Source organism: Polypterus senegalus, chromosome 2 (assembly GCF_016835505.1).
Source record: "Polypterus senegalus isolate Bchr_013 chromosome 2, ASM1683550v1, whole genome shotgun sequence".
Taxonomy (NCBI): domain Eukaryota; kingdom Metazoa; phylum Chordata; class Cladistia; order Polypteriformes; family Polypteridae; genus Polypterus; species Polypterus senegalus.
The window spans coordinates 130257123-130278456 of NC_053155.1; the positions used below are offsets into that span (position 1 = coordinate 130257123).

Consider the following 21334-nt stretch of genomic DNA (forward strand, 5'->3'; position numbering starts at 1 on the left):
AATATTTAATTTTCTCTTATTTATTTTATTGTTATGCTGGCAATGTTATTTTGCTGCCATTTTCTTTTTGTTTTTTGGCTCCGAAGGCTCTTGTTTATGGTTTCCAGAGCCGTTATCAAGCCCCATGACTTTTGAAAAAATCTAAATAATGTTTGTCATCAGTTAATTTACAAATCATTTGGTTTACAGTCATTCATACAGGGCCAATTTATAATCACCAAACTCCACATGGACAGTACACATGTAAGGCAGAAATATTGACCACTGTGCCACCATAATGGGTGTCTGCACATGCTCTCCATTGCCTGCCCTGGAGAGCCACGTTATACTTTTTATTTCAGTATTGCCATTGGAATTACTATGGCAAAACTATTAATTATATTGTGTTTTCAGGTTTTCTGTTTCTTTTCAAATGTTTCAAGCTCTTATACGATTTGCATTGTTGGCTTTTACTATGTAACTGTACACCAATCCTTCACTCTTGTATTCTGTCTGTCCATAAATTGCTGCTAGTAGCGGATATTTTTATCCAAACTTCACTAACCACATTGAAATCCCATATATTTTCAATTTGCATCTGAAAATAAATAAAAGTGCGCACTCACAAACAGCAAAACATAAGCAGACCTGCCACTGCAGAAAGTGGATGAAGGCACTACAGACAGTCGCGTCTCTGCTGTTAATTGGGTTGTATTTTGTGCTCCTGCTGTTTAAAAGTGCTGTGTCTTCCATTTTTGCCCATTATTAAATTAAAATGTTTTTAAAGAAAGAGAACAAGAAGAGTGTAACTACCTTTTCACTGTTCCCTCTCCTCACCACCCAAATGGATTTCAGTTTTACAATAAGTACGTAACCATTCCTTTAAAGTTGCCTTATCTTATTTTGCTCAGCATTATATTCATTCATTGTGTTTTCATTGTTTATTTATATCACAGTATTCACATATTCCTGCACATTCGCCAGCAATGATAATGTGCACTTCAGGTAATCCATGAAGCTAATGAAGCTAAGCATGTTCGGGCCCAGCCAGTGCTTGGATGGGAGACCACCTAGGAAAACTTGGGGTGCTGCTGGAAAAGATGTTGGAGAGGCTAACAGGAGGTGCTACCTGGTGGTCTGTATGTGAATCCCAATGCCTCAGTGGGGTGACAGGGACACCAAAAATGGTGCTTCCTATGCATGGGGCACAAAACCAAGGTCCTAACTTACTGTGGTCATTAAAAGATCCCTGAACATCCTGCATAGGGTGTATCCTTATGTCTTGGATAAACTGTCCACCACGACCTGGTCATTCTGGCCCCCTAATCATCCCCTGTCCCTAACTGGCTAAGTATCTCTCTCACCACTTCACCACCTAATATATAATTTGTGGTAACAGTACTGAAACAAAAAAGGCTGCCGTTACATCTTCCAGGTGGATGTTATACATTAGCAGTGGTTGAAGTGTCTCCCCACTCTCCATAAAAGCACTATATAAATGTAATGTCTTCTTAGAAAGAAATGAAATTAGTATCAGAAACTGGATAGTATCATAATGCAACTAACCATACACACTATTTAGTCTATTACAAGAAATGGCCACAAACTAGCAAAAAGGAAATAACTTTATACATCATTACAGTCACAGAGTTCAATCTTAGGGCACATATTGGCCGTGCCGTGAAGTGGCAGCGTGGGAAAGGCTTTCTTGCTTTTTGAAGTTGCAGTAGCTAAAATATCTTTTTTTGTTTTCCCCAAGTATCTATGCAAATGTTTCACATTTTTTTCTTCCACAAAGGAAAAACAAACAACTTGTAAATAGTAACAAATCTGTCATTACTATTATTTCACAGAGTCTCATTCTGAGTGGAGGAGGGGGAGGTCTCCTTTAAGGCTTGTTTTGAGATGTAGCTGGAACATGGCTAATTATGCATGCAAATTAGCCATGTGGTGCTGCTGCACAGGAACCAGTGCTATATATCCAGTGGCAGTACTCATTAAGGCAGATCGATATTAATCTGACAATAGGCATGACAGTTTTGCACCTCTCTGCGATGTCACACAGGCCTCACAAAGCATCATGGGGCACTGGGGAAAAATGTTTGCATAAGCCAGACATAAGGTGAATTTACAGGAAAATATTTGGCAACCAAGGTCACTGGCAAACACAGCATATTCGCTGTGAAAAACACTTTGACGACAACACTAATTCAACACTAAATAACACCAAAAATCAACAAATATATCTAATTTTTTTTCTGGATGAAAAACTAATTTGAAACTACATGTCAAATGGTGTTTTCACTCTACTGGGGAAAAAGAAACACTTACCTGCAGATACATTTACTGAATGCCAGCTAGCATCTGATCTTCACACTCCACTGTTCAGATTTTTGTTACACACATGATGTTATGATACTTAATTGCAATTATTTTACTTAAAAATAAACTTAATTGCAATTACTTAGAAATAAAAAAGTTTGGTGTAGGTGTTATTCATCTGTTTACAGACAGACACACACTGTTTTATTATCATATAGGTGCTGGTGACTAGACAACTGGTGACCAGAAAACTCTCTACCTTATAAACATTGTCAGAAAATGCGTTTCCATCAAAGTGCTGTAGTTTATTATAAAAAGTAAAAATAACACTTACCATATAGATTGAAACTGGAGAATTGGTCAGTAACAATGTCTGACGAGTGCCACTCTGCAGATCTATACTGTAGTTGTTTGGTTTTTGTCCATATTGAACACTTAACCGAATTTGTTCACTCTTGCTATCCTCGTATGGGCTGTTCTGTAACAGAAATAATTAAATTCCTTAATTATTTTATAAAGTTTCCACTAAATATTACTATCAAATAATAAAAAATGATAATCATTCTTAAATATGACTACTTTAAAATGTGGCAGAATTTAGACATATACTAAAAGAACATAATAAATGTGTCATTATTTCTGATCATGTTAATAAAATGTAAAAAAATATATATTATTCATGGACTGATAGATAGATAGATAGATAGATAGATAGATAGATAGATAGATAGATAGATAGATAGATAGATAGATAGATAGATAGATAGCTCAATGCAAATTCATCACTTCAATTAATTTTTTGCAAAAACTAAAGCATTATACAAATAGGCTTTGAATGTTGGTGATCACTTTCTGTCTAGCTAATTTATTGCACACTCCGAATCCAGTTTTTATGTCATGATGAGCAGAAGTGTATCTCGGAAGCATCAGGTACATGGTTACTGGGCACACATCCATACACACACCTGTACACACATCTCTCAGGCCAATTCAGACTAGTCATTTACCAAAACATCACTTTTGAGTCTCCTGCTGCTCTTAGGCAGCTCCTCTAACCATCACACATTCATTTTTGTTTGGTTACTATTGTTAAATTTGCAACAATTTTAGCTACAAGAGTAGATGTTTATAATACACCTACAAAAAGCTAAAGATAAAAAAGATGCTTTCTTCTTCACAAAACATGGGTATTTCATTTGAAATTTGGATAATTTTCTATTTAATCCAAAGTATAAGACCACCATAAAAGCACAGTAACAATTTTGATAGGATCAAGCCATTCAGACAAACAAGGCTTGTCAATCGCTGTTTACATCTGTAAAATATCATCAAGCCTTTAAGGTTCCCATGTGGCACACTATTTGATCATTTATTCCCCCATATCTATGGTTCAGGCGATGCACAAACCAGTGTGTTTCTTCGTGCCGTCCCAAGCTCCGATAAATGGGGAAGGTTACATCAGGAAGGGCATTCGGTGTAAAATTTTGTCAAATCAATATGCGGACAACAATACAAACTTCCATACCAGATTGGTCGAGCCCCGGGTTAATAATGATCGCCACCAGTATTGTTAGCCAACAGGGTGCTGGCGGAAATTGGGCTACTGCTGGCCAAAGAAGAAGGAGGAGAAGAGGGTGGAGATGTGTCCGGAAGCAGGAGGAGAGGAGGAAAGTAAAGAGAGTGGCACTGAGGGTAGGAACTTTGAGTGTTGGCAGTATGACTTTTAAGGGGAGAGAGTTAGCAGATATGATGGAGAGAAGGAAGGTTGAAATATTGTGTGTGCAAGAGACTAAATGGAAGGGGAGTAAGGCCAAGTGGATTGCAGGTTGATTCAAATAGTTCTATCATGGTGTGGATGGGAGGAAAAATGGGGTATTAGTTATTCTGAAGAAACAGTATGTCAAGAGTGTTTTGGTGGTGAAAAGAGAGTAATGATTATGAAGCTGGAAATTGCAGGTGTGATGATAAATGCTGTTAGTGCATATGCACCGCAAGTTGGGTGTGCAATGGGTGAGAAAGAAGATTTTTGGAGTGAGTTGGATGAAATGATGAAGAGTGTACCCAAGGGACAGAAAGTGGTGATTGGAGCGGATTTCAATGGGCATGTTGGTGAAGGGAACAGTGGAGACGAGGAGGTGATGGGTAGGTATGGTGTCAAGGAGAGGAAGGTCAGAGGATAGTGGATTTTGCCAAAAGGATGGACATGGCTGTGGTGAATACGTATTTTAAGAAGAGGGAGGAACATATGGTTATGTACAAGAGTGGAAGAAGATGCACACAGGTAGATTGCATCCTATGCAGAAGAGTTGATCTGAAGGAGATTGAAGTCTGCAAAGTGGTGGCAGGGGAAAGTGTAGTTAAGCAGCATAGGATGGTGGTCTGTAGGATGACGTTGGAGATCAAGAAGAGGAAGAGAGTGAGGGCAGAGCCAAGGATCAAATGGTGGAAGTTGAAAAAGGAAGACTGCAAGGTTGAGTTTAGGGAGGAGGTGAGACAGGCACTGGGTGGCAGTGAAGAGTTACCAGACAGCTGGGAAACTACAGCAGATATAGTAAGGGTGACAGCAAGAAATGTGCTTGGCGTGACATCTGGAAAGAGGAAGGAGGAAAAGGAAACCTGGTGGTGGAATGAGGAAATACAGGACAGTATACCGAGGAAGAGGATGGCAAAGAAGAAGTGGGATAGTCAGAGAGATGCAGAAAATAGGCAAGAGTACAAGGAGATAAGGCGTAAGGTGAAGAGAGAGGTGGCAAAGCATAAAGAAAAGGTGTATGATAAGTTGTATGAGAGGTTGGACACTAAGGAGGGAGAAAAGGACCTGTACCGATTGACTAGACAGAGGGGCCGAGCTGGGAAAGATGTGCAGCAGGTTAGGGTGATAAAGGATAAAGATGGAAATGTACTCACAAGTGAGGAGAGTGTGTTGAGCAGATGGAAAGAGTACTTTGGGAGGCTGATGAATGAAGAGAATGAGAGAGAGAAGAGGTTGGATGATGTGGAGATAGTGAATCAGGAAGTGCAACAGATTAGCAAGGAGGAAGTAAGGACAGCTTTAAAGAGGATGAAAAATGGAAAGGCCGTTGGTCTAGATGACATACCTATGGAAGAATGGAGTTGTTTAGGAGAGATGGCAGTGGAGTTTTTAACCAGATTGTTTAATGGAATCTTGGAAAGTGAGAGGATGCCTGAGGAGTGAAGAAGAAGTGTACTGGTGCTGATATTTAAGAATAACGGGTATGTGCAGGACTGCAGTAACTACAGGGGAATAAAATTGATGAGCCACAGCATGAAGTTATGGGAAAGAGTAGTGGAAGCTTGGTTAAGAAGTGAGGTGATAATTAGAGAGAAGCAGTATGGTTTCATGCCAACAGAGGAGCTGTGGTATTGTATGAGGAAGTTGGGAGTGGCAGAGAAGTACGTAAGAGTTGTACAGGATATGTACGAGGGAAGTGCGACAGTGGTGAGGTCTGCAGTAGGAGCGATGGACGCATTCAACGTGGATGTGGGATTACATCAGGAATCAGCTCTCAGCCCTTTCTTATTTGCAATGGTGAAGGACAGGTTGACAAATGAGATTAGACAGGAGTTCCCGTGGACTATGATGTTTGCTGTTTACATTGTGATCTGTAGCAATACTAGGAAGCAGGTTGTGGAGACCCTGGAGAGGTGGAGATATGCTGTAGAGAGGAGAGGAATGAAGGTCAGTAGGAACAAGACAGAATACATGTGTGTAGATGAGAGGGAGGTCAGTGGAATGATGAGGATACAGGGAGTTGAGTTGGTGAAGGTGGATGAGTTTAAATACTTGGGATCAACAGTACAGAGTAATGGGGATTGTGGAAGAGAGGTGAAGAAGAGAGTACTGGCAGGGTGGAATGGGTGGAGAAGAGTGTCAGGAGTAATTTGTGACAGACAGGTATCAGCAAGAGTGAAAGGGAAGGTCTCATGGACGGTAGTGAGACCAGCTATGTTATATGGGTTGGAGACGGTGGCACTGACCAGAAAGCAGGAGACAGGGCTGGAGGTTGCAGAGTTAAAGATGCTAAGATTTGCACTGGGTGTGACAAGGATGGATAGGATTAGAAATGAGTGCAATAGAGGGTCAGGTCAACTTGGACGGTTGAGAGACAATGTCAAAGAGGCGAGATTGCATTGGTTTGGACATGTGCAGAGGAGAGATGCTGGGTATATTGGGAGAAGGATGCTAAGAATAGAGCTGCCAGGGAAGAGGAAAAGAGGAAGGCTTAAGTGAAGGTTTATGGATGTGGTGAGAGAGGACATGCAGGTGATGGGTGTAACAGAACAAGATGCAGAGGATAGAAAGATATGGAAGAAGATGATCCGCTGTGGCAACCCCTAATGGGAGCAGCCGAAAGAAGAAGAAGAAGAAAGATCTATGGTTCTCTTTGTAAGGAAAATGTTTGTAATCTTCAATGTAGGGCAGCAGTAGCTCAGTCGGTAGAGCGGGTGGTCCAGCAATCGGAGGGTCGCAGGTTCGATCCTGGCTCCCGGCATGAGAATGCAGCTGTTGTGTCCTTGGGCAAGACACTTAACCTACCTTGCCTGCTGGTGGTGGTCGGAAGGATTGGTGGCGCCAGTGTTCGGCAGCCTCACTTCTGTCAGTGTGCCCCAGGGCAGCTGTGGCTACATAGTAGCTTATCATCACCAGCGTATGAATGTGTGTGTGAATGGGTGAATGACTGTTGTGTTGTAAAGCGCCTAGGGGGGTTCTTGAACTCTAGTTAGGCGCTATATCAAATACAGGCCATTTACCATTTACCATTCATGTTCTAGGTGAAGAATTAATTTTTAAAAAAAAAAGAAAAAACTTGTTTATAATTCTGAACACTTCCATCATGTCTCTTCTTAACAACCATTTGTTTGAACTAGAAGGGATCACTTTCTTCTTTTCTCATAACTCATACACCAATGTCATGTCTTGTGTCGACACTCTTCTCTGAACTTTCTCTAGTGATGTTATATCCTTCTTGCAATATGGAGACAAAAACTGCAAAAAATGTTGCAACTGTTTCCACTTAGTTACAAATATAAGGAAATGGAGTTACACTTTTGGTTTAATATACACATTCCTCTTTAACACACAGGTATTGTTAACCTACAGCAAAATGCCACTTACAAACAGACCGAAACAGAAAAATTGCTGGCTTACCGTCCATTTGTCTAATGTCAAGCTTTTGTCCGTCCACTTTGCAGTGACAGCTTCATTACCAAGGTTTATGAATTTAAGCTGTGATTGGCCAGGCTCAGGGAAATTTGGAAGTGTTGCCTAATAAATAAAATTAAAATACAATTGATTTCACTTTTCAGCTGGAAACATTTGCAAGTGAATGGATAATAATTGCTAAAAAAGTCAACTGTTGATCTTATGAATTTTTATTCTTGTATATAAAAACAAACACTACAAGGGAACTTTAAATAACTTTTATTAATAATGGTTTCAAACCTGTGTAATCAAATGTGGCATCTGTTGTTATGTTTTCATTAATAGAGTTTTTACAAATTAAAGTAATTGAATGTGAAGTGGCGAGGTGTGAACAGTATCTACCATTACTTTTAGCGCTCTTGAGATTTCCATAAGCATCAATGATTTTACCTTGTGTCACATCTCATAGCCATTAAATTAGAGTGTATATGGTAGTTTGAATGTTATATTTAGTTAAAGTGAGTGCACAACATCTTGTTCTGTTACCATTAGCAGACTGAATGGAGAAAAAGGAACACAAAGGAAACGCTGTCGGACAAATAGTTTTCAGAAAATGAATCTGAAAACCAAGCATTCAGAGGTAAAGCAAAAAACCAAAGTACAACAAAACAAACATGGCACACAAAATCCTTCTAAAAGTTGAACACTTGAATGACCCAAAAGGAAGTTACTGATATCATCAAGCTGATGACCATTGGGCGCCACTGCCAGAGGCAAGCCCCTTGAACTCCCTGAGTGTCACGTTGTTATGAAGCCACAAAATTGTGATGCCCCCACAAAATGAAAATGAAAAAAAAAAAAATAATAGTAATATTCATTTTTGATCTAAGTTTCAAGTAAGGAATATGAGTGCACCCACAGATTCCTGCTGCTACATAACATGCCAGGAGGATTCTACATTTGCTAAGAAAAATGTATTCTTTCCTGAAAAAATTAACATCAAAAATATTTCATAACACAAGTCACAAAATACTGGAAAAGCAAATGGCAAAAGCTGGGCGTTCTTTTAAATTGCACACAGTGCCATGCCTTTCAACCCAGACCATAATGAAGTGATCAGCTCCTTTTGTGCTCCAACAGCCTGGCTGATAACTAGGACTGGAAAGTCACTGTAACTCCCTCCTTTGGCCCCACAATTTCAATTAGGGACACCCCTTTACTTAATCATAGAAGCAAATGCAGCCGGCTACACATAACACATTTTCAATCTCTCGGTACAAATGTTACTCCAATATCAAGATATAGCATGATTTTTCTCTGGGTAATTTCAGCTGCATCTATTCTAAAAGGTTAATCAATACGATTTACCATACAGTCAAAATGGCACTTGTCTGTGGAATATTCTGCACATACAATAGGTTAACATTGTAGTATACAGGCTGCAAGACAATATAAATTGCATTAATTTGACTTTTTTAATCACAAAATGATGTAATGCAAATAAAAAATTCATATTGCACTACATAGGTTTGTTTCACATTTATACATTGGCGGTATAAACAATAAAAACATGCATTTTAAAAGTCTATTGCTATCTTACAAAGCTTATGGCTCCAACACTTCAGATTACTGGCCAGTGCTGCTAACACCCTAAACCTATCAGACAAGCAAAAACTTCTGACCCTGAAGACATTGAATTTCCTGGTACACCTCTCTTATCCGTGCTTATAAGCACTTTGAGCTACATTATTTGTATGAAAATGTGCTATATAAATAAATGTTGTTATCCATCGTTAGTAATACTTCAGTCGGTGGTTTGCAGATTCAGGTGACATGAGAGCTCTCTGGTTTTTTGTTCCATATCTTTCAGTTGGGAGACCCAATAGCACTCCATTGTCATGCATATATTTAATAGAAATTATAATGTAAACCCATAAATATTTAGATATATAGTTCCTATATTATTATATTCATTGCACTTAATTCAAAAGCAAACATATGTTTGATTAGGTGTTTATTAAATATGTATGTATAATTAATGTTTGATGAGCATTGTACTGTATAATGCAGCTATAACAGATCAAGTGTGTTTTATACAAACATCATACATTTGCAAACAAGAAAATAATGCAACTGTTTGATTTTCTATTAGTTGTATCTCATAAGCTGTACTTAAATGTTAATAGGTTATTCATGCATGTTGGTTAATGTACTTTGATTAAAATCTATTCCTGATTTTATTTTACAAAATACTCTTCGACGGCTAGCTGTTGCTATTTACATTACCACACTGTAGTGGCAGAAACAGTTTTGAACATAACTGCATAATTTGGTTAAAAAGGACTATCCAATACCGCATATATACTTGGCATATTTTTTTTAAAGGAGAACTCCTTCAAAAAGATTTAAGCAGCACTCTGAGATGTTTATTTGTCCTATTAAAAGATTTGCAGTGTATGTACCAGCTTGTAATAATGCATGCTAATAAAATGCAATGCATTTCTTAATCCATTGTTACATGTGTGTATTTTTTACATTTGCACAATTTTTTTCCATTTTTTCCTTATGTCTTAAATTTGGATATAACACTTTTATAAGGCAAATACTCAAGTGGTACTGCTCAGTCAGAATTATCAGAACTATCATGTCAACAAGAACAAACACATCATGTCACTAAAGTATAGAGCCTGTACGTGTCAATTAATTGATTTTTCTGTCTCTATACATTCTATGTAAAATTTAATGTACTCTGGATTGTTAAATCACACTGAGTGTAATCAACAAAGAGTAAGAGTGAGAATATAAAAATATTTTTTTGACCCAAATAAACCAAAAACAGTTTTCACTTATTTCACAGCTAATGTATCAAAGCTCCAATCATCTTTGCACTGGAGAAGGCATCAGGCAAGACAGACAACAGCACACTGAACTGAGAACATAGAAAGCTAATTGTAGTAGTAAAAGTACTTGTGTGACTCACATCGATCTGAATTTGTACTACAGCAGCTACCACAAAAGCAGAAGCAGCTAGAAGCATCCCAACAGTCATTCTCTTCAACGGCCTAGAAATAAAATGAAAAATAATAAGATAAATCTTTTGTATGCAGAAATGATTTTCTCAAAATGTACAGTACAAGTAAGTACAATTAGTGTATTAAAATGGCCACTAAAAATAATTGTCAAAACTAAAGGTGACAATAAATCTATCTATCCATCTATCATATAGTGCCTTTCATACCTGTCTACCTATACTGTATTTTATAAGGTGCCTTTCATATCTGTCTATCTATCTATCTATTAAGGTATATTTTATCTCTTGAAAAAAAATGAAAATATACATACCAATATTCATATATGTGCATTTATATGTTTTTAGTTATGAGTGTGTATGTATTGTGTATTATATATATATATATATATATTTATTAGGTACACCTATGAATGCCCAAAAAAGGGAAAGTATCCAGTAAGCAGCAGTTCTCTGGGCATATAAGCACTCTTTACAACCAAGGTACTCTGAATGCACAACACATCAAGCAACAGGAGACCACAGGAGGTACCACTCGTGTTAGCTAAGAACAGACGCCTGAGACTACAATTCACACAGGCTCACCAAAGTTGGACGATAGAAGATTTGAAAAACATTGCCTGGTCTGATGACTCTAGATTTCTGCTGCAACATTCGGATAATAGGGGCAGAATTTGATGTCAACAACATGAAAGCATGAATCCATGCTGCCTTGAATCAATGGTTTAGGCTGGTGGTGGTGGTGTAATGGTATGGGAGATATTTTCTTGGCACACTTTGGGCCTCTTAGTACCAAATGAGTGTCGTTTAAATGCCACAGCCTACTTGAGTATTGTTGCTGATGATGTCTATTCTTTTATGACTACAGTGTACACATCATTCTTGCAGGAAAATGCGCCATCATCTCAAACTGGTTTCTTGAACGTGTCAATGAGTTAACTGTACTCAAATGGCTTAAACAGTCACCAGATTTTATTCCAACAGACCACCTTTGGGTTGTGGTGGAACAGGAGGGTCACATCATGGATGTACAGCCGTCAAATCTGCAGCAACTGCGTGATGCTATTATGTCAATATGGACCAAAATCCCTGAGGAGTGTTTCCAGCACCTTGTTGAATCTATGCCATGAAGAATTACAGCAGTTCTGTAGGCAAAAGGGAGTCCAACCCGGTACTGGAAGGGTGTACCTTATAAAGTGGCCAATGACTGTATATATATCTGTTTTTGATTAACATTGCACAGTTTGCCTTGTGGGTAGTGAGCCCATATGGCACCTATATACATTCATCCACCATGCGCTCACTGGTAAACAATACTCCTAGGTTTGGATCTAGAAATAGGTCCCAAATATACCTGTTCTGCGTGATTTTCTCTTAGATTTAATGGGATCTATCTTTCACAAGTCATTTATGGATTGTTCTTTATCAGACACCAAGCCCAGACCATTTTGACATAAGCAGCTCTATCAGGAATACATATCTTCAGATAACATACAGTAATTCTAAGGATCACAAATACACCCAACTTACTTTAAGATCACAATCCTATGTGGAGTTCATAACCCAAGTAAAGGAGTTCAGGCACCTCGAAGGTCATGATTATAAATTAGGTGACTGGAGATGCAGCAGGAGCTGGGGTTACATGTAGGCTGGGGCGGATGGTCGTGCTTTCATTTAGTGTTCACACTAAGCCCTAACCAGACCAACCCCTAACCGTAACCTCTGTCCTAATACTGGTGTCTTAAAACAACACTGACATCATGGGAGTGCATTTATGTCAATATATAATATTGCTGCATTCCGGTACAGTAGAATGGTGATGAATAAATTAACAATATCATTACTAGGGAATCAAATACATAAAGATACCATTACTAATGAACTGATCAAATAAACACACATCTAATATTGTACCTATTGTACATGCTGATGCTTAGCCATTGCGAACCAAACAGAAGATTACTGGATACGGGAGGGGTCTGACATCAGTTCCTATCCCATCTTGTGTCACACAGTGGACCTTGCTCAAATTCTATGGTACACAGTGAGTAGGGAAATTATGGAATACAAGAGGGGTCTGACATCTAAACTCAACTACATCAATCTTTACCCTTGTCTACCCAGCAGTGAGGGCTAATTGGGTGATTATTAGGTTGAAACAATCAGTTCAGCAACAGCATTTTTCTACCAGACTGTAATCGTGAAGAGGTACTAAAGTACTAACTTTTGTTAATTATTAAGTCTATATTCTTATCTATGGCATCAGGAAATGTAAATGGGAAAAATATAGGACTTGAAAAAGAATGATAGAGGGAGTACTAATTCCATTTGAGTCCATTAAGCACTAATGTAATAAAATTAGAGCAGCAATAACTCATGTCACTTGTGCCTAGACATCTGTAGATATTGTGCCTGTTTAAAAATAAATGACGAAAATATGACAAATTATTAATATATATTTTTTGCACTGAAAATTAAAGTTGTATTATTTTGAAACATGAGATTAACTCGCAATGAAAGTAAAGCCAATTTTCCCCAACCTTATGTATTCCTACTTACGTGAAGTTAAGTTTGCACTTGGCAATCAGAGGATACAAAAGGCCATCCACAACTGGAACGAGTACAATGATGAGAATTGGATTTACAGTCTGTCAAAGAATTCAAAGAACTTAATTAATATTCAGGATTAATATTTTGCCAAATGGATGAATGATTCAATATAAAATGATAATAAGCTACAGAAAAAAGAACACATACCTGCATTTGGTCTGGCTGAATCGTCATGAGGCCCTGCAGTGAAATAAATTAAAAACATTTTACTGGGTTGTCTGTTCTGGGTTGAAAAAAAAATGTAAAAATTAAATAGCTATAGTAAAAATATTGAACAACTCACAAAATTGCCATCCATGGTAGTAGCTTGTAATGTCCATCTTGAGCCCTAAATTACAGTTGAAAATTACAGTTAGTCTCCATGCTGGAAGAGCAGAGCTCCTGAACTTTTGCTGAAACTCTTGTATAGAATGAATGGAAACACCCACAAGCCATCCTGCATGCACTACTGTATATGGTTTCTTTGTATAGACCTTTCTTAATAATAAATAAAAAAAATAGGCATCTTGTGTTGTTTTAATTATAATTTTGAACCATACTTCATCAATGACTTGGTTTTTAATTTTGTTTTTAGTTTCGTTCTTTTTATACTCTAACATGCATGCTGTTTATCATGCAAATCAACATCAATAAATCTTTATTATTATGTTAATAATGATTCAGTGATGACTCCATGCCCTACCCTAGAAACCATATTTAAATTCACTTTATTATAATGAGTGTCAAAAATGAAAGGTTGCCATTAAGTGAACATTGACAGCTACGTATGTTTCCTTTAGCACAAAGAGATGATATACAGAATGCAGTGACTAATTTAATGTTGAGAAGGAAAAGTGACAATTCTTAAACCACACTTAATCCCAACTCAAGGTTGTGGGAGACAAGATGTTGGTAGGAAGACCTCACAGTAGGTGTGTATTTGAAATGCACTGTTATCTGTAAAAAGAAAAATACAGCTAAATGCAAAATTAAGGTTGGGCCAGAAAGGGCATAAGCAAAATCATGAAATAGGAAAAGAAGGGAAAATGATCACTGCCTGATCCTTGGTAACTGAAGTTTAGAAGATTCTAACTTGTTTACTCTCACAAAACTAAATGAGGCTGATAACAAATATGCTGTGCTTTGCAGGTTATTGCAGATCATAGAGGGGTTTATCTTAGAGAGACATTATCTCAAACTAAATGACAATCTAATCTCAAGAAAATACAACCTAGATAGCTGCTTGTCTGCTTTTTAAATTGTGTGTTTCATTCTGTACTCATGATGATCTGGACATTTTAAAATTCTTGCCTGCAAAATTTGAGTTTAAAAAGTTAAAAAGTGCCTTGGAGCAACACAGACATACTAGAAAACCTGCTGGAGTACGTCTGTGCTTTATGCTTCATGCATTGTGGGCCTCTCTTTGAATTGCTCTTACCAAGATGCTTCTTTTTTCTACAAGTTTTTCTTTTCTTTTCTATTTAGAGAGTCAAGGCTGGGGGGCTAACAGTTAAACAGGGCCTAATTGAGGTGTTCTTTGTGTGATGCTCGGTTATATGAAACTATATTATTGCTGTTGTTTATTTATGACATGTGGGCAACTCATAAATATGAATCTTAGTGTTTGCCTTTCAGTTTACCAAGTTCCAACCACAGGACAGGGACTCAAAAAGCCTAGCAACATCTCTCCATTTGCATTAACCTTGTTTCTATATATGAAGCGATGTCAGAGAATGTCACGTTATGAAAACTTCAGTCTTTAGAGGGAAACTTAAGTTTTCAGTACTAATTACAATTTAGATGGCTGCCAACATGATCCAGACTCGGTGTTGTTCATTTGCCAATACATTACAAATGTAGTATTATCAGATGTAGTTACATCCATCATGGGACTGGACTGACTCAGAAGAGGCAATAACGATTTTATGTGAAATGACTAGGAGATGCAATACAGTCAGAGAATAAGCCAAATTCCTTAACTAAAATTCTAGCCACTATTTTTTCATCAAGCCAATACACTAACCAAGAATCGAAGTCTAAATGTCTCACGTTGAAGTCTTACACACCAGAAAATACACCAATTTTCTTTTTTTTTTTGTCAGGACACATTTATCCTTCTTGGATATCCTTCTGTCTTTGATGATGAAAAATTGCACATGATGATCTTTATGCTGACAACATCATGTGTCATGCACTCTGGGTTAATTCAGAGTAATATTGCTATGGTAGCTACCAATGCTAAAGTCTGATAATGGTGGCACCCATAATTAAAGAAAAATGGCATCACAGCAGAACGCAAAAACATTTCATTTCTTTAGGATGTTTTATACTAAAAAACAGGCAGAATTCAATGATCTATCTCTAAAATAGATGAATACTTTGTCAAAAACATTTTAAAAATTAATAAAGTTACCAATTATAACAGTGGCACAACATCTTAGATCTTCCAAACTTGCAAACTGCAGAAGAAGAATCATTTTGTTTCTTTATTTTGTCCCACCCTGTTGACATGTTATTTCTTTACAATTAGCAGCTCCATTGTTAGGTAACTCATTATGTACTCAATTGTGGCTTATAACCAAACATCATATAATGCATTCAGAAGCTAAAGATGGCAGCCGCATGTAAATAAGTCCATAAGAAGTACAGATAAATACAGTCTAATTATTTACTCATTCTTCTAAAGCGTTACCATTTTATGAATTTAATTTCATCTTATGACATCATAAAAGTCATTTTGGTCTTAAAACACCGTGCTTTGGGTGGCAATCATGAACTAATTTGTATGTAATAAGAGTCTAATGAACAATCACTGTTGTAAAGTATTGCTGTTAATACTTCATATAACAATAACAGTAAATTTTACCTTGTCAAGGGTTTTGTAAGATTACTGTTGCTGTCAGACTGCAAGAGTGTTTCAACAGGGAACGTCAATATTATAAATGTTTCATAACCCCATAAAGGGTAAAGGTGTCACTTCATCAGAAAAATCTGGAGCCTAGATGCAATTCCAGTTTCAAATTTTAATGACTTTCATCTATAAGGCGTGTCCAAGCCATGCTTACTTTAACTAAGAGAAGCACTTATGGATGCTACGATATACTGTAAGGTAAGAGAACACAATTCTATTTTAGAGCTCAATCAGTGGTTGTGTTTACTGAAAAGATCACTTGATCTCTAACCCCAGTATGCTTTATTATACTTCATACATGTATAATGTCATCAAACATGAAACATTATTTGTTTGTGTTATTGAAATGAAAAAATGTATCCCTGAAAAGCTGTTTGTCAAAATTAAAAGCTTGACCCACAAGTCCAATGGCTTAGAAATGCTAAAGCCTGCCTCAAGAATGAAAGCCAGCTGGTGAGGAATTCTGCCCAATGTAGTACTAAATATTTTTATTCATTGAGTTTTGTATATTTTGGGGTTGAGGGTAGGTTTAGGGATTTGACTTATGAGGATTCATATTATGATGATTTTTTTTATACATTTGGAATTAAGCTTACAAAGGTAAATTTGATTAAAGTCATAGTTTTCTTTATTTACTGTACATGTTGCCTTTTGTAAGTCATGTGACCACAATCGTCCTAATAGTGGTGTCATGGAAGTGATGCTATAAATATGGCAGCGGTCACACACCATGTGTTGTCCCTCAGTAGATAAACTACTCCTTAAAACTTCTTAGTCTTCATTAGCTCATTTCTCAAGAACACCCTAGTCGTAGGAATGTGTATTCTGGTTTCAGCTTCGCCGTGCAATTTTTCTTAAGTAATGTCTTGTTCTTTTGATTCCTGATTGTATGGTTACCATCTCCCAGTATTTTCAAGTGTTCAGAATAATTCTCTTGCACTCCATCGTACCCATAACAATCAAAGTCTTTTTTGGAACTTTCATTTTTTTCTTCTGCCTTATATACAGTACTTTATCAAAGTGTCCAAAAATGATGACTTGTAGTATGTTGGGCGGATCTGCAAGTAGGAATTTTACAGTATTCTGAACTTGTGAGCCAAAAATAACGAAGTGTCAATTTGGTACTGCAGTACATACAGTGCAGTTTATGGATGAGGTCACTAAGCTTTACCGCTGCTTCTAGTTGTCATTAGCTTGAGGGCCCTTTGCTTGTTTTTACTTCTCACATCATTTTATTCTTTAATAATAATTGCTTGATGATTTATTTGCAATATGTAAACCATATACTGTATGATGTACAACTTGGAATAATAATCTGCTTCATTTGTTTGTTTGCCTTACAGCAAATGATGATATTATGCATCTGTCAACAATAAAAGGTACAATGCAACATCCTAACATACATCTACGAGCAAGATATTCCTTGTTATGTTAGAAGAGTTGTATAAATGACTTAAAAATAAAATAATTGCCAGATGTCTTTATTTAGTAGGTGTTCCCCAATATTTTTAATCATACAAAAATAGCAAGAAAGAGTTTGAAATATATTACCTGTTGATCAAAAAGAGCCCAGAACATAGGAAGAGGAATGTACAGGAATAAAACCTTCAGCACCATTTTGATCTGAGAAATTAGGCGTTTCTGTGGGAAATAAACAAAGAAATGTAATAATAATAATAATAATAATAATAGGGTGCAAGAAGAAAAAAGAATTGTTTTCATTGAGCAGGTCTTATTTCTTAAGTCATTGAAGTGAAGTTTTATAATGTTAGCCAGACAAGCAGAAAAAGTGATCTTTTGTGAATTATTGTTTGACAGGGTACAGGGTAGTCCAAAGGGAGCCCAGTGGGATAAAGGGTTAACTGGCAGGCAGGTAACAGTGTGTTTACCTGAGTGTGGCCATATTGGCCAGAGACAAACTCCTTTGTAAATTGCAATGGGTAATTTGCTGCCATAATGGCTACTAGTTCTACTGTGGGTACACATTGCAGGGAGCCTAGAAACAGTGTGGGTAGACTATTGTGATTCCCCATGGAGCTGGCACAATGTGTGGCAGAGCCATCTCAAGGGGTGAGCAGGGCCCTGGGCGACACAGATTGTTTTCAATCAGACATTAGAGGCACAGAGCAGATTTCATTGTTAGCGAAGGTAGGAGTTATGTTTGGTGCTGTACTCAAATATGTAAAGGTGACTCCAGCATCTGATTAAAGTACCGGGTAAGGTCATTAGGGTGGAACAAAAATCAATGCAACAATCATATGACAATGTGACTCTTAAAAAGCTCAAATCCTCAATGATCCCACACACCCACTACATTATAAATTTAATTTTAAATCTGTGGCAGTAAACAGATTATTAAAATGTTGAATAAAAACTTACAGATATTACATATAACATTTGTACCTCACAGCAATTAGGCTGAACAGGTAACCAGAATTTTCTTCCATCAATGACTTTCATAAGCATCATTTTATAAATGGGTAAAACATTATTTAGCATTTGTATTTGTATGTGCAGTTATCAATATAAAAAATCCAGTAAAAATGCATTACATTAACCATATATTTTCATGGTAAAAAACTAATGCACGTATATTTACATTTCAGCAGCGTCTTTGCAGTCAATATCAATTCATGGTTTTAATGTGCAAGACTCTATTATGAGTAATTGTTGCACTTCCATAAACTCTCTAGAATTCTAAATTTATATAAAGTAAATATATTTGCATAAGGGAACGCCCCCTTTGCAGTTAAACTGCTCATTTTTCCTTATAAATCTCATATTTTTGCCCTTTGAATAACAAAAATTTAATGGTGGCTAGCAAAATAGTTTTTCAATGTTTTTTGTGGTTATGGAAACTAACCTTTATTGTGTTATTTTCAAAATACTCTGAAATATATCAGAAAAGCATTGTTTATTTCTCCACTGGACAACTTGAACAGCATTCCGTAAATGATGGGTTACAGCCAATGACTAAAATAACTGTCTGTTGACATTTTTGAATTCTTTACTATTATTAAATGTTAGGTTAATCTCACATAAATAAATGAACAGTGCATTGTAGGGATGCAATAACATAAAAATTACATCAATGAATTTTTTAGCATGAATTGTTTTGATTTGTCATAATTGGAAAATGTAATTTAAACACAGGGAGAAACAGTTTAACTTAATATTAATGATAGAATAATTGTTAATTGCATTAATTTTACTGAGACAAACCACACACTGCTCTATGCTCCTGACAGTTTTTTCACAGTTAAACAATTGGCAGCTCAGTTGTTAGTCATTTAGCCATTAAATTTTAGCCAAATATTGTACAGTGTTTGTAAGTTTAGCATATATATGCACGTTGGTATTCAGATATACAGTATGTGGTTCACTATATTGTATTTCTCCTTTCTTGGTTTGTTATAATTAAAATCTATGTCAACGTCAATTTATTCTTGATGCACAAATCTAATCAATTTCCTTACATGGGATAACAAAATTAAAGTTGAGTTGAGCGGAGTTGACTGGTAGTGTCGGACTGACAAGTGCCAGCATGGGGTACGGGTTTGACGTCAGTTTTGCTCCCCCTTACAAATGGCTCTGATGATTAACACTGAGACAGGTATGCTGATTTTCAGATGGGAAAGCACACACACACCACTCAGGGAAGCTATGAAGATCTAAAAAGCTGCAATCTAGGCTGCAAGAGTGTTGTTGCATTCAATATAAACCTCTCATCATTTTTAAGGCCCTTCATGGTCTTGGCCCCCTGTTATCTACAGTATTTTCCTTATTGAACCCATATTTTCCATCATCGCTCTTTGATTCTGTACTGTTAACCACCCCACTATTAAGACTATGGGTGACATGGAGCTTTTAAAGTATCAGGCCCAGGGCTATAGAATGTCCTGACTTTGGAGCTTCGTACTTGTACCTCACTTTATGTTTTTAAACCTAAACTTAAAATTTCTCTTTTTAATAATGCTTTTTGTTAATTTTGTTAACTATGCGTATACATTGGACTGTTTAATATGTTTTAATATTTTGTAATGCCGTACAGTTCCCATGGATAACTTGAAAGGCCCCGGTAAATAAAATTATTATTAGCTCATTATTATTAGCTTGTCTTATTTCCTTTTTGTTTCTTACTTTAGCTATTTCCCTGAATAAGATAAAATAACTGAAGTTTTCTTCTCTAAGACAGTGGATACATCTGAATTACATTAGGTAAGCTGATTGGTGCTTTTTTATTAAATAAACTACATTCTTGCTTATCATGGTGCCAGAGAGTGGTGATGTGTTCAACCACCAGTTGGAGCAGCAAGGATCATAACTACTAATTTGGTATCAGTGAGTACAATGATAAGGGAAAACAGAAGTCGAGGGCTCACAAAAGTCAGGTTCCTAAAATCCCTGACGTTGTTATTAGGGTTTGATTTTCCATTCACTTTTTCCTTACAAAAACCAATCCTCCTTTTTATATAGCATAGCGGTAACTGGCAGTCATGCACTGACAATCATTGCAACAACTAAAACTTTAAAAAAAAAATAACTAACAAAAAAAATTAAAAAGAATGTAATCATACTTCAGAAAAGCTCCAATTACAAGGTTAGGTTCTTTCGAAATCTGACATTCTAGCCAATGGACCTTTACACTTCAGGCATGTCATGCCTGCCAGGGGCTGTCTATAGCATTTTTTTTTTTCAACAGTATGCAGAGGGTCCATATAAAAAAAATATTTAAAATTAATTCTCTGTCAACATAGCCAAGGAGCAGTGGAATCCCAGATGAGTTTATGTGAATTTGGGGTCTACTGTATATAAAATACAAGATACAAGAGGTTTATTGTCAAATATACAGTAAAAACATGTTAAAACCTTGTAATGAAATTCATACTTTGCTTGCTCACCTTCATATACAAAGACAGAAAAGACAAAAGAAGTATAAAAATAAATTGCAATTACAATTATAAGATTATAAAATAAGGTGCACAGTGCCTGATGACATACTGCAGCAGTCAGTACATTTATGAAGCTATGAGTTATGATTTGGATTGACTTTAACCTTTAGCATTATTGAGGAGTCTGATTGCATGTGGAAAAAAAAGGATGCGCCAGTCTTGTGGTGCGTGATTTCACTCTCCTGTAGTGCCTCTCTGAGAGAAGCAGCGTGAAAAGCGTGTGTTGAGGATGCATATTGTTTTTAATTATGTTGCTCATCCTCCTAATGACCCTACTAGTGTAGATGTCCTGTAGGGAAGAGAAGGTTGCTCCAGAGATGTGCTGTGCAGTTTTAATTACACATTGAAGTGCCTTCTTTTCCTGCAATTAGCAGTTACTGTGCCATACA

The 21334-nt window shown here is 36.7% G+C and overlaps 1 protein-coding gene across 3 annotated transcripts in view; it reads right to left on the reverse strand.

The window, feature by feature from the left end:
• Positions 1 to 21334, reverse strand: part of LOC120523350 (solute carrier family 15 member 1-like) — a 68864-nt gene that overhangs the window by 12843 nt on the left and 34687 nt on the right. For all 3 annotated transcript variants that reach the window (XM_039744589.1, XM_039744588.1, XM_039744590.1), the window contains 7 exons: positions 17545 to 17634; positions 13387 to 13431; positions 13251 to 13283; positions 13053 to 13141; positions 10446 to 10527; positions 7472 to 7588; positions 2636 to 2779 (listed from right to left, as the gene is read on the reverse strand). In XM_039744589.1, the coding sequence (XP_039600523.1) occupies positions 2636 to 2779; positions 7472 to 7588; positions 10446 to 10527; positions 13053 to 13141; positions 13251 to 13283; positions 13387 to 13431; positions 17545 to 17634 (600 nt within the window). The remainder of the gene's footprint in view (positions 1 to 2635; positions 2780 to 7471; positions 7589 to 10445; positions 10528 to 13052; positions 13142 to 13250; positions 13284 to 13386; positions 13432 to 17544; positions 17635 to 21334) is intronic.